At 40.5% G+C, this 13,202-nt stretch overlaps 1 protein-coding gene across 1 annotated transcript in view; it reads left to right on the forward strand.

Annotated features, from left to right (window-relative positions):
• Positions 1 to 13,146, forward strand: part of AKR1D1 (aldo-keto reductase family 1 member D1) — a 34,662-nt gene extending 21,516 nt beyond the window's left edge. Inside the window, exons 4-9 of the mRNA XM_010712931.3 lie at positions 3,476 to 3,553; positions 5,498 to 5,620; positions 7,273 to 7,382; positions 7,814 to 7,979; positions 8,709 to 8,791; positions 12,832 to 13,146. Of these exons, the coding sequence (XP_010711233.1) occupies positions 3,476 to 3,553; positions 5,498 to 5,620; positions 7,273 to 7,382; positions 7,814 to 7,979; positions 8,709 to 8,791; positions 12,832 to 12,874 (603 nt within the window). The 3' untranslated portion in view covers positions 12,875 to 13,146. The remainder of the gene's footprint in view (positions 1 to 3,475; positions 3,554 to 5,497; positions 5,621 to 7,272; positions 7,383 to 7,813; positions 7,980 to 8,708; positions 8,792 to 12,831) is intronic.
• Positions 13,147 to 13,202: the final 56 nt, after the last annotated feature.

A 13,202-nucleotide genomic window follows, 5' to 3' on the forward strand; every position in this document is an offset into this window, starting at 1 on the left:
GCTCTGCTATTAAAAGACTAGCAGTCCCAGATTTACTCGTGCCCCTTTTGAAAGGAGATTGAAAAAGAAGTCACCTTCTACTTAAAAAATACACGTTTTTAAAGTATGCCAGATGTTTCCTTTTTTTGCTACCTCCCTCACAAAATACACCCATCCCAAATGCGACACTTGCCTTTGCTGAGAACTGCACAGGTATAACATGCTAATAGACTCCTTCTCTGTCCTGCTCTGCAAAAGCTGACACTTATCTGTCTCTTTAAATGCCTTCTAACAAAACTACTTTTTCCTTGGAATCAGTGAAGAACTTGAGCCAAAACTCACAGTCCCATTCTGAAATCAGAAAGGAAAATGCCTCGATACAGCCAACTGGTGCAAGTTCTCACAGGGACTTTCAGGTAGAAAGGAATTTATTTGCTGAGAGTACCACTCATAGGAAGAAAGCCCTACTATGCCAGTACTTGTGCACCAAGAATGGCTGATATCTGGGGAAACATTAATCACTGACCTATTAACTGAGCCTGAGCCTGAGTCTCCCTTTCCTTTTTGTTCTCCCCCTTATAGGGATTCTCAATTCAGTACTTCTGTCCTTCCTCCTCTTAGCCCAGCAGTGGTGCTCAGCCCCTCTTCCCTGGTAAGACAGATACCATAGAATCATAAAGACTGGAAAAGACCTCTAAGATCATCTAGTTCAACCCTCCACCTACCACTAATATTTCCCTATGAAACCATGTCCCACACAGTTCTTGGACACCTTGAGGTATGGTGACTCCACCACCTCACCAGGCAGCCTGTTCCAATGCATCACCGCTCCTTCTGAGAAATTTTTCCTGATATCCAACCTGAACCTCCACTGGCACACTTAAAGCTGTTACCTCTCATTACTGGGAGAAGAGGCTGACCCCCACCTCACCACAACTTCCTTTCAGGTCACTGCAGAGAGCAATGAAGTCTCCCTCGAGTCCTCTTCTCCAGACTTGAACAACCCCAGTTCCCTCAGCTTCTCCCCATATAAGACTTGTGCTCCAGACCCCTCAAAGCTTCACTGTCCTTCTCTGGGCACACTCCAGCACTCACAGGCCTTCTCCAGGTCATCACATGCCCTCTCCCTCAGCAGCTTGTATCCACTGGAAGGTTTTTCAGATGCCTCTAGTCAGATGGTTAGTAAGCAGGTACCCATGCACTAAACAATCTCTAGATCCCTCCCAACTACCAGAAAAAGAGATATTTTAGCCTTAAATTGAACAAGCTCAATTTAAGTATCTTTTTGTGATTTTAAAATAATAAATCAAAACATTAATAGCTTGCTACTTGACTTCTTATGGCCTTCTGTTTGCACAGTAGGCATTTACAATTTGTTAGATTGCCTTCCTGAGAAAGTGCGTGTATCAAAGAACATTTTGAGAAGGCGATGGGAGGTGCAGACCTGTCTCCCTACATTTGTGTTGGTGAGGAAATTACCATGGGAGGAGGCTTTTCCTCTCATTATTACCAACTGCTGTGCTTTAAATATGCAAATTGTCTGGTAGCTTTTGGGGTGTCCCTGACTTTAAGAACTAAGTGAGCACTGCATAGCAGCAGAGGTTGTGCAGTGTTGTCCCAACTGTTTCAATGCTTACATAATAACATGGTAGAAAACCACCTTGTATTCAGTCTAAGGTGTGTGGCTGTCTCCAAGACAACTGCAAGAGAAGATGAACATTTGTGCCAATGACTGGTGATTATAGTCCATAAGAATTCAAGGTGAGAAACATGCTAAACTGCTGAGAGACTTCGAAGACTTAGCAACCACCATCATGTTACCTGCAAAACGCTGTCAGCATGTTATCCCTCCCTATCCATCAGTTCTGTCATTCAGGGACCTGTTGCTTAAAAAAAACGTAGCTTGACAGAGGAAGTACTGCCTGAAAACTACTGAGCAGAAACCTTTTGTAGACCCCTGGAAGCAGAAGCAAGGATTTATTCTTGTGAAAATTCAGAGTAGCTGGCACCAAACTCAACCTTCAAGCTACCTTTATCCCAGCTTTGTTGGCTTTTTAGAACACAAGGGCTAGCAATAGAGAAAAATGCTGCATGTTTGAACTAGTGTAATTGCTCACTCTTATATGTAATGCAATATCGACTACTATAAAGGAAGTAACAGAATTTGAACTTCAGTAAGAGAAGACAAACAGAATTTAATGGATTGAAACAGAGTAAAAACTCTTGAATTCAGAGCCATCCCCAGAACTCCATGAAATCCATACATTGTGTCTGTGTGCCCTGAGCTCATAGTCTGTGAATAGCTTGTTGGAATATCATGGGGATAAATGGTCTGTTCCAAAATACATCAGTATGGTTTTGTAAATAAATTCTCTCCATTTCAAATTACAATGACAAATAGTTTTCCTTCAAGTAGAAAAATATTTTCAATAACCACCTGCCTCTTTCTAGGCAAGTTGTTTTTCCAGCAAGACACAGCAACAAAGGCAATAAGTCATCTTCAGGGAATTCATTGAGGAAAGCCAGCACATTTGAAGGAGACAGGCTCGTGATTGTAACTTGGTGCCTGTAATCTAAGGCTGTGTTTTCCTTAGGCTACTTGTCCCATGAAATGCCTTGAATTTGAACTCAAGAATCCTTTTCATAATTCAACAGCTTGCATTCAGTCTTTAGAAATGTAGCAGTTTGCAGACAGACCAAATGTTAAACATCACCGAAGGACTTTCATGAAAAAAAGTGGAATTACATTCAGACAAAAGGAAAGGTGATATTAATGCATTGCCTGCAATATTAATTGCAGGAAGTAAGACAAAGCTCATATTGTGAGGTATCAGCTCATAACTCATCCCTGAAATCTTGCTTGCAGAGCATAGAGACAGGAAGAGTTCCAAGGAGTGCCCCAGAAAATGCAGATAATGCACTTAAAATTGTGCAGCATATACAATAGCTGTGCACTTAGATTGTTATAATAGTAAATAAAATAGTAAAGTAGTAAATCTTGGAAACGATCACTCCAGCTGGAGCTGGACTGAGATGGTACCCTTCTCAGACACTCGGGACAAAAACAGGATCAGAGAAAGGCTGAGAAGAAAGAAGGGACAGAAAGAAAGGGGGAAGGAATACAGACTGGCACTCTAGCTCAGCTCTTTGGAAGCATATTCATTCTTTGTTTGCCTTACTGTAAGGGTCAAAAGTTTATTGAAAAATAAGGCCATCCTGGAGTTCCTAAGCATGCATTCATGTGACAGTCCAGAAGTGTATCCAAGGACTGTCTCGCAGTGGAGGATGTGGTAAGCCCAGCATGAATGACCTGTTGAACTTCGGGTGTTTCAGAAAGCTTTCGAGTGTACTTATTTTTGTATGTTTGCTGGTAGAAAGACTGGAAAAAAAAAAAAAATCTTTGCTCTGAGGAGTGAAAGTTTTTCTTTTTCCTCTCCCTTCTTCCCCCCCCCCCCCTTTTTTTTAATAAAAAAAGAAATCTATTTTTACTTTTCAGCCTGGAGATGCAATCTACCCAAGAGATGAAAATGGAAAATTTATCTACCACGAGACAAATTTATGTGCCACATGGGAGGTAAGCAAACACAATATCTATATATGCTTAAAAAACAGAAAAAAAAAAACCACCAAAAAGCAAACCAGGTCCTCATTCTCAGTTTTACTTGTGGTCTTCATAAGCAGAGCTGAGACATACTGACAGAACAAATAAATCAAATTCTACTAGTTTCATGGATAAATTTGACTCCTGTTTCTAGAAACAGTTCTTCTTTTCATCATTTAATTATTTTTATAACAAAACAAAATATTATTAAGGTATCTGATGTCTGTACTTCTTTCAGAGAGCACACATTTGCTAGTTGATATACCTGTAGTTCCCCCTCTCCTCCCCCCCCATTGCCTCTCCTTTTTATCAGACCCTTACAATAGCAGAAAATTGAAGCCCTGAAGGAGTAAGCAACTGGATCTTCCTCAAAAAGGAAATGTTTTTCCATCAACATAAACCAAATTTCTCCCTAAAGCTCCTCAATTAAAAATAATAATAATGTAATAATAATTATATTAATTTTAAAAGTTGCCATCAAAATAAGTTCACTCCCTTGTAAATTGAGTTATAAGATAAGAACGTAAGAATATTCTGCTAAAGAAGCCTGCAGGAAAACAGCATTTCCTCAGAAGACTGCATCCTAAAATTTTTTGTGAGGTGTGTTAGTTAAGATGTCCTACTGCCACTTGGTCTCAGGTGAGGCAGAAAGTGAGATTGGTGATTTCCTAATGTTTCTGCCTTTGGAAGCCTTAAATAGCCTTTAATTCATAGCCAAAGATGTTCAACATTCCTTCCACACGAAATGAGCTGCAAAAGCATTGCTAACTCAGCACAGTTCACACCAAGAGAGTCAACATGGGATATTCGACATTCCACTTCAGCTTGTACTGTCCAGAACTGAATAGTCACATCCCAGTTAAGCTCTACTCGCAGTCTGGTAGATGAAGATAAATAGAGAATGGATGAAATCCTGAGCAAAAGTTCAGAGTAGAAGAGAGCCCAGGACCTTTTCTGGCAGCAAAGACATCCAGGCAGAATCTCATGGGGCTGAGGACTCCCATATTAGCTGTTTATTTCCCCATCTGAGGCTGAGGTGATTAATTTCTCTTTTTCACAAATAATTGCTCAAAACAGTAGCTGTCCAAACACTTCAAGCTGGTTCTTTATTGTAAAGGATATATTGTAGGAGGTCTCTCTTTTCAGCTAAAAGGCTGAGGTAAGAATAGGTAGTGGTGACTGCTTGCAAATAAGAGCCTCAATCTAAATAAACCTGGCTAAACTCAATCCAGAAAATTTCACTCTTTCAGCATGGTGTCAGCAAGAAAAATGTCTCCAGATGACTGCTGACTTGTCACTGAGTGATACAAAGCGTATGGGGCCAAGTAGAGGTCGTCAAATACCTGGTGCCTCTTACCTCCCTGCTTTCAGCTCCTGTGAGACAGAAAGGAATAACAAAACCTGCAGGAGGGGCAACCAGCTGTGCTGCTTTGAACAGCCCCTAAATCATCTTTAAGCAGTTTCTGGGAGCAAACAGAAGACTGTAGGAAGACTGTAGGGAAGGAGCCTCTTTCCTCCTAACAACTTAGCAGATAAAGTTGAATGAAGAAGCATGTGTTCATATATACAGCATTCATAAAGTTTTTCAGCTATTAGGATTTGAGACATACAAAACCTAGAATTCCCTTCTTCCATCTTTTTCTCCTACTTTGTATTCTCAAATTAACCTGTCTGCTTTCCAGACAAATTCTACCTTCATGGGAAAACATTAGGGTTTGGTCTGGAAAGCAAGTCTACATGAGACCAAAGTTTAAAACAGTGGGATAGCACCAGCCTTCACGATAACAGAGCTGCTAGCTCTGCAGCTGTAAGTTTTCTGCACTTTCAAGAATGGAGTGGCTTCTACTCCTCCAAAACACACGCTTCAAGGAATCAAGCCAGCATTTGAGACTCCACTAATCTTTGCTGTCTTTGCAGGCTATGGAAGCATGTAAAGACGCAGGCTTGGCAAAGTCTATTGGAGTATCCAATTTCAACCGCAGGCAGCTGGAGATGATCCTGAACAAGCCAGGACTAAAGCACAAGCCTGTCAGCAACCAGGTATGTCCTCAAGCCAAGGGCAGTGCCTGCTGTGGTACCACTGCCCAGTAGGGAAGATAGAGGCAACACGATGCCTATGCAGCAGGGTGATGCTTTGCCACAGCTGCTGCCCTCTATATAGTGACACTTTCTAGCTTGAAAATTTTACTCATCTTATCTAAGCTCAAGATAAAACTTGAAGGTACTAGAGCAACCACTCTTCTCAGTTCCTGTTTCAGGATTATAAAATTCATGCTTCTATGTCAAGCTCCATAGCCAGGTTAAATCTCTGCCATGTACTTTACTTTGCATCCAAAAAGTTCCCAAGACAAACCATTTGGGGTTAACCAGTCCTCAGTGAAGCCACATTTACCTCAGCTGACACTAAGCCTAAACAACCCTAAATTTCAGAGACTCTGGGACACTCTAAGTTTCCCGTGTTAACAGCTATTAGACGTAATTCCTTTCTCTCTTCTGCCTTTCCTGTAAGATTTTCAGTAAGAATTGGAGAAAAACATGAATTAAAAGGGAAAAAAAATAAATAATAAAGCAATCAACTGGAGCTGAACAAGCTTATGAAGATGATAGATGACATCCAAGTTAATCATAGTAGCAGGGCTCAGAGCTGGAGAGAGGTGGCAGTGACCCATCCAAATGCTCAGTACCTTTGACAGGCATTTAGCAGCTCACTGTATTTTCTAGAAGTCACTGGGAAACTTTTCAGACTCATCTGGCACAGATGATCATCCACATTAGCAGTATCAGAGAAGAGGTCAGAGACCAGCTGAGACCATCTTCCTATCCCCAGTGCATGGTCTGGAGGGCTGGAAATGGCACAGGGCAGAGCAGCCTAAAAGAGGAGGAAGTTCCAGCACCCTTCATTGGTACTAACATTTCCAGTGGCTGCAAAATTCAGTTGCTGCTCACTGAGTGCCCCTAGGACCGCACTGAGCATTCCTGCTGCTTCATGGGGTCAAGAAAAACTGGGCAAAATATTAAACCCAGATTACGGCAGGCAGCCAGAAAGCATAGATGTGCCAGCCAGCTCCAGACTGCTTTCAAACAGATGTTTCTCTGTCACCTTGTAGATAACCCTTTCCCAGAGACAGAGAGCACCTCCAGAAAATCCCTTCCTGTAAAGGAATTAGGGACAGTATTTGCAATATTGAGAGGGCAGGGCTCATAATGAGATCATACCCATTGTGGAAATATCTCACTTTTTGCATATACCTGCTCACCTTTCTATACAGGACAGCTTCTGCCAACACTTACCCTAAAAACAACATCAGATTAGTCATCCTGATAAGGCAGAGAACCAACGATCTGACCCATACGAGATGGGTTGCCTTCTCAGCCTAGTCAGTCTCCCTCACCTCCACCTCCCCACTTATTGCCACCTTTCCACTGAGACCAATACAAATGCCCTACAACCAAATTATAATCATAGATGTTGATCTGCTGCCCACCAAAAAAATAAAAATAAAAAAAAATCCATCACCCAGCAGTATACCATTAGTACTGTAATCAAATTCCCATATTCATTAACATACATATATCCTCTCATGAAAGCCAAGAAGTCATCTTCAATCTGTAGCACTTACAAATACTGCAACATCATCTGCTTCCATATCTAGTCTTACTGATTAAACATTCTTTTTATGTTACTTTTGTAGGTTGAATGCCATCCCTATTTCACCCAACCCAAACTCTTAGAATTTTGCAGGCAACACGACATTGTTATGGTTGGGTACAGCCCATTGGGAACCTCGAGGGATGAAACATGGTAAGTGCCCATGTTTTTCCCAAATAGCAGGGCCATCATCCTGGAAAGAAATAATAAATCTCCACTGACGGATCTGTGTGAAATGCCTTTTCAGAGTAGTTTTGAATTTGAGTGTCTAAATATTACAGTGGCGAATGTAAACTTATAACATTCCTGATGCATGTTTTCATCAAAAGTGCCAGGTGCCTGTATGGGAGGTCTCCTTACAACTCCTCTGCCAGAAAGAGGCTGTGGAGGTCTCCACCGAGAAAGTAGAAAATAAGCCTATGTTAGGATATGACATAGGAAGTTTCCTTTGACAGTCAAAGCTTCTCTTCCATCCTTCACAGTATTATCCAAAGGTGCAATATTCTGCCCATGAATGAGTAGATACTTGTATGTTTTAATATTAAAAAATAGCAAGACTATGTTTTTCCTCAATTCTCTTCCAGGGTAAATGTGTCCTCCCCTCCTTTACTGGAGGATCCCGTGCTGAATGCCATTGGCAAAAAGTACAGTAAGACAGCAGCACAGGTTGCATTGCGTTTCAGCATCCAGCGAGGAGTGGTGGTCATCCCAAAAAGCTTCAATCCACAACGCATCAGAGAGAATTTTCAGGTAAATTTGCACTCTAATGGTACAGAAAATAATCCATTTACTCTGATTTAGCCGCTACAAAAGGCAGTTTTCCCATCTACTTCCATAGATGGAAAACTTGACCATTGTTAGTTTGATTCTTTTTGACACCATCACTTAATAACACTATAGTATGATAATAACAGAGCAGAACAGAGAAAGAATTCTGATACCCACTACTGCACTGAGCAGCACAAGCGAAACAAAATCATTTGTTAGATCCATAGCCCAAGAATTGCTGGCTGGAGGTATTCAGGGATCACTGCCCTGTTCTGACTTATCTTCAGCTATGGGGTAGAATTACACAGGGATAGTGCTGTATACAGGCATGCCAAAAAGGCTTATAACCATACTATTTGAAAACAACTGGCTTGACCACTCCATCCACTCCAAATAAGTGGAAGTATTTTTTCCTGTGTAGTAGAGTGTGCAGCACTCTACCTACACTGCTATCCACTTTCTCTGGCAATGTATTCCTTTCAAAGCTAATGGCCCAGTACATGCCAGACTAGTTCTCTCTTCTTGGAAAAGTGAATAAGTTCAGTCACATTCGATTATGTATGTCCTCAAGATGTCCATATAAATGCAAGCAGGTATGGATTTGGGAAGAAGAAAGGGGAAACATTTTTCTGGACTTCTGAAATCTGGAGCATATTAAATGTTATCTGTGACAAGATATTGTAACTCATTCTCAACATTTCCTTCCCATAGATCTTTGACTTCTCTCTCACTGAGAAAGAGATGAAAGAAATTGAAGCCCTGAACAAAAACGTTCGTTACGTGGAACTTTTAATGTAAGTCCAGGATGAGTCTGAAGTTCTCACCAAACATTCTTGCTTTTTTGAGGAAGCGTTTTCTTTTTAAATCTTCTATTAATATTAATTTTTGTATAATCAACCTTATATTATGATAGAACTCGGAAGTAGGAGCTTTTTAATGCAGTCTGAATATGTCTCAGATCATTCACAAAAATAAGCTTGCAACACTTCTGAAAGCTCAAATTTCAAATGCCCACCTAAAAGATGATGTCTGTTTCTGGCTATTCCATCTCTACAACTCCTTGATCACTATGTGTTATGATAGCTATCTCAGTCAGTCACAAGCTGTAGTATTGACCTTCTTTAACCACCAGTGTGAATACCAGCTCTGATATTCAAATAGGAGTACTTTCTTGTCCTTCTCCTCCTTCCCAGCTTCTTTCTCAGAGCTCAGCTAGCATTCAAGTATTTAAGTATTATTGCTTATGAATTGTAGCCCTACTGTTTCCAGAGACAATTTATCCTAAAATGATACAGAGAAGAATAATTAAGAGCAATACCATAAAAAATAAAAATATGCAGTATACAGCTAGTTTAAGAAGAGCTCTGCTCCTTCTCCCTTAGTAGCTTCCCAGGATACCATTAGCCTTCTTGGCCATAAGACCACACCATCGGCTCATGATCAACCTGCTGTCCATCAGGATACCCAAGTCATTCTCCACAGAGATCCTTTCAAGCAGATCAGCCCCAACCCGTACTTATGCAGACGGTTATTACTCCCCAGGTGTAGGACTCTAAATTGCACTTTTGGAACTTCACAAGGATCCTCTGCCCAACTCTCTAACTTGTCCAGGTCTTGCTGAATGGCACACAGCCTTCTGGTGTGTCAGCCGTTCCTCCCAGTTTCATGCTGCTGAGTTTACATTCTATCCCTTTATCTTGATCATTGATGAAGATGTTAAACAAGATGGGATCTAGTACTGATCCCTGGGAAACACCACTAGCTATAGGTCTCCAACTAAACTCTGAACCATTGATCACAAATCTCTGAGCTCTGCCAGTCAGCCAATTCTCAGTTCGTCTCATTGTTCACTCATATCCCATACTTCCTAACCTTACCTAAAAGGATGTTATGGGAGACAGAGTTAAAAGCTTCGCTAAAGTCAAGGTACACAACATCCACTGTTCTCCCCTCATCTACCCAGCTGGTCACAGTGTCATAGAAGGCTACTAGATCAGTCAAGCAGGATTTCCCTTTGGCAAATCCATGTTAACTACTACTCTTAACCTTTTCTTCTTCCACTTGCTTGGAGATGACATCCAGAATAAGTTGTTCTATCACCTTACCAAGGACATAGGTGAGGCTGAATCTCCTGTAGTTTCCCAGCTCCCCCTTCTTGCCCTTTTTTGCCTTGCCTTGAATTTCCTCCAGTCTTCAGGCATCTCTCCTGTTCTCATGTTGAGTTCTATCCTCTTGTATGAAAAGGAGAAAGCCACTTTCTAATTCATTTCTTGCTGCTTGCTCTAAATCTTAAAATCCAAAAGTGGTTTATCTCCACCTAAAGGCTGCACTGCCCTAGAAGGCTCAGGCTGATCCAAATCTCTTTTGGAGAAAGAGGCCATTAGTTTTACCTCGAGCTTAAGTGTACTTATAATTTATGACCAAACTATGCTTTCCCCTTTTCAAGGCATTCAGTGTGTAGCCAAACACTAAAGCAATTCATGTTCATATATTTCTCTTGTTAGCCTGGGTTATCTACATCTTGCCAGTATGCTCAAGCACTAATAATAATGAAAACCAGGAGAGCAGCATCAATAGCCCTCTAAAATGTTGACTGTTGCTCAAAAGATAGGGAAAATGTGCAAAGGAAAAAATAAACCACTTACTGTGATAAACACAACAGGAAATATTAACTAAGTTAAAAGCATCGTAATAGAGTTCATCTTTCATATTTAAGCTCTGCAATGCGCTCTGAAGCTTTAGTTTCTTACAACTTAAATTAGCCTTCAATTAATTAGCAGCACTTAGTTCCAAAAAGCTTCTCACAAATGGCCTAGCAAATACTTATGCGAGTTTTGGTACTGGAAATCATTTGATTTTACAAGCCCAGGTTAAGTTAGAACATCATTTAACCTTTGTTAGTGAGAATATACATTAAAAGTAACCCTGGTGCAGAAAGAGCTTTTTCCAGAAGCAAAATTAGAGGAGATAAATGCCCATGGGAAGAGAATCTTACAAGGTCACTAATCCAAAGCCAACAAATGAAGTGTTTTGCTTTATTAGACTAAATTTAGTCACAGGAGGCTACTTAGGACAAGGAATGCAGCATGTATGGGATAGACACAGGCAACTCTCTGTTTCACAGAAGTGCCATGTTTGGGGAAAGTGCTACAGTACAGTCTGGCCTCAATCAAAAACATAACTTATTGGAAAAGTAACTTTGCTATGTAAGGAACAATTAAACCTATATCTACTCAGTAATATGTTCTTGAACTAAAGCATCTGGAATTGATGCTGCAGTGATGACTTACAAGCCTAGACAGATGCCTTATTTCATCCAGAAATAGGTATTTGAGGAGGTCAAACCACATATAGAAAAATTTCTGGTTAGCCAGCTTTGTGAAAAACCTTCCACTGTTGCAATTCAAACACCAGCAAATGGAAAAATACAACTTTCCTGTAACTCTTCCAGTTATCAGCTACCATGTGCAAACCTTTTGTTCTGATGGTGTGAGTAAGCCCATTGGAACAGGATATTACATAAATTGGAATGAGTTAGCAAGTTAGACATCTGAGCAAGAAAAAAAAATCATGAGATAGGTGTAGTCCAGAAAGTCTTAGTCTGAAATGGTTTCTTCATCCCTTAAGAAATCTAGAAGTACTATTTTGACAAGATTTTTGTTAATCTGCTGAATTTACCTTGTTTATAGCAGAGACAGGGAGGACATTCTTCCTTACCAGTTATTCCAAGCTACATTATCTCCTTTGAATGAATCATTTTGGTACACAAGAGGACTCTGATCTTTGAATATATGTGATCTGAGTAGAAAGCATGCTCCATAGATGGAAACTAGATATTATGACAGTGGTGGCTAACAGACTGTCAAATTGTCATGTTTTGGTTTCAGCATAAAGTGTTTTTTTGAGCCATCTCAATCTGTTAATGTGTAAACAATTCATCTTGGCCGAATATCAGAATGAAGTGTTTTGACACAACCAATTCAAAATACTTGATGTCTTCCAGTCAGTTAATTCAATATTGTGAAATGTATCCTTCCCAAATTGGAACGATTCACGTATGGGATAAATGCCAGTATTTGTTGTGCTCTGTTGTAAGGCAAGGCAACCCAGCTGCCATGGTGCACCTGACAGAGTTCTTCAGAAATTCTAGGTTTTGCTAGCGGAAAACGTTTGTCAAGCCAGGACTTGTGGTTTAGCACCATCTTCTAAAATAAATAAAAATAAAAAACATTAAAACCCACACTTCCTCACTCAAATACCTTTCTCTTGCATTGGCCATTAGCAGACAACCAGTGTTATTTTTCACCTGCATTTTACCCTCAGAACTTACCTCTTCCCTTTTATAGTGTTCCTGGACCATGCATCTTCCTTGATAATGCAGTATTTAAGATGGAGCCTGAACTGTCTACATGAATATCCCTTTCATTCCTGAAAAGAGTCATCCTAAAGCTTCTTCGTACACTCTGTTACTGGTGCTATTAATCCGGCAGTGCATCTGCACCTCAGCTGAGCTAGTGGGTTTTGAGGAACAGGGACAGCCAGACTTAGTCTGGATATGGCAGCCACTCAAAGAAATGACCAACTAGACCTAGATCTGAAATGTGATCTATAGACCTGAAAAAACAGTCCTTCATTATCTTCTCCTTAAATGCACAGGTGTACTGTCAGCTCTGCAGGGATGATTTTCAGGGCAGACAGTATCAGAATCACAGAATGGTCTTTCAGTAAGGCTTCCTCTCTTCAGGAGAGAGAAGAGCTTTGCTCAGCACAGCATGAATACATCAGTGAGGTGATATCCCAGGAGACTCACTTGTTCAATCTGACCTCTCCACAGGTGGCGTGACCATCCAGAATATCCCTTCAATGATGAATACTGAAAACAAAGCGTCCAGGCAGGTTCCTAATCCAAGACGAGATTTGGCTGAAAGAAACCCAATGTTTGGTGCTTCCTTTTTCTGGGAGACTGTTCAAATCAGCATTAAAACTATGAAATCTACCTCTTGTTGTCTTATGAGTTGCTTTTTTATGCTGAAGAGCAGATCTGTGTAAGCTGATGAGTGTAGGTTTTTGACCTAAGAGGCTTCAACACCATGAACACTGAATTTGCAATGCTGACAACAAATAAAACTGAATATCTCTCGAGAACAAACTTATTCATTCAAACCAAAGTCTTCATTCAAGGGCACATTCTTCATCAAATGTGAA

This window comes from Meleagris gallopavo, chromosome 1 (assembly GCF_905368555.1).
Source record: "Meleagris gallopavo chromosome 1, MGAL_WU_HG_1.1, whole genome shotgun sequence".
Lineage (NCBI taxonomy): Eukaryota > Metazoa > Chordata > Aves > Galliformes > Phasianidae > Meleagris > Meleagris gallopavo.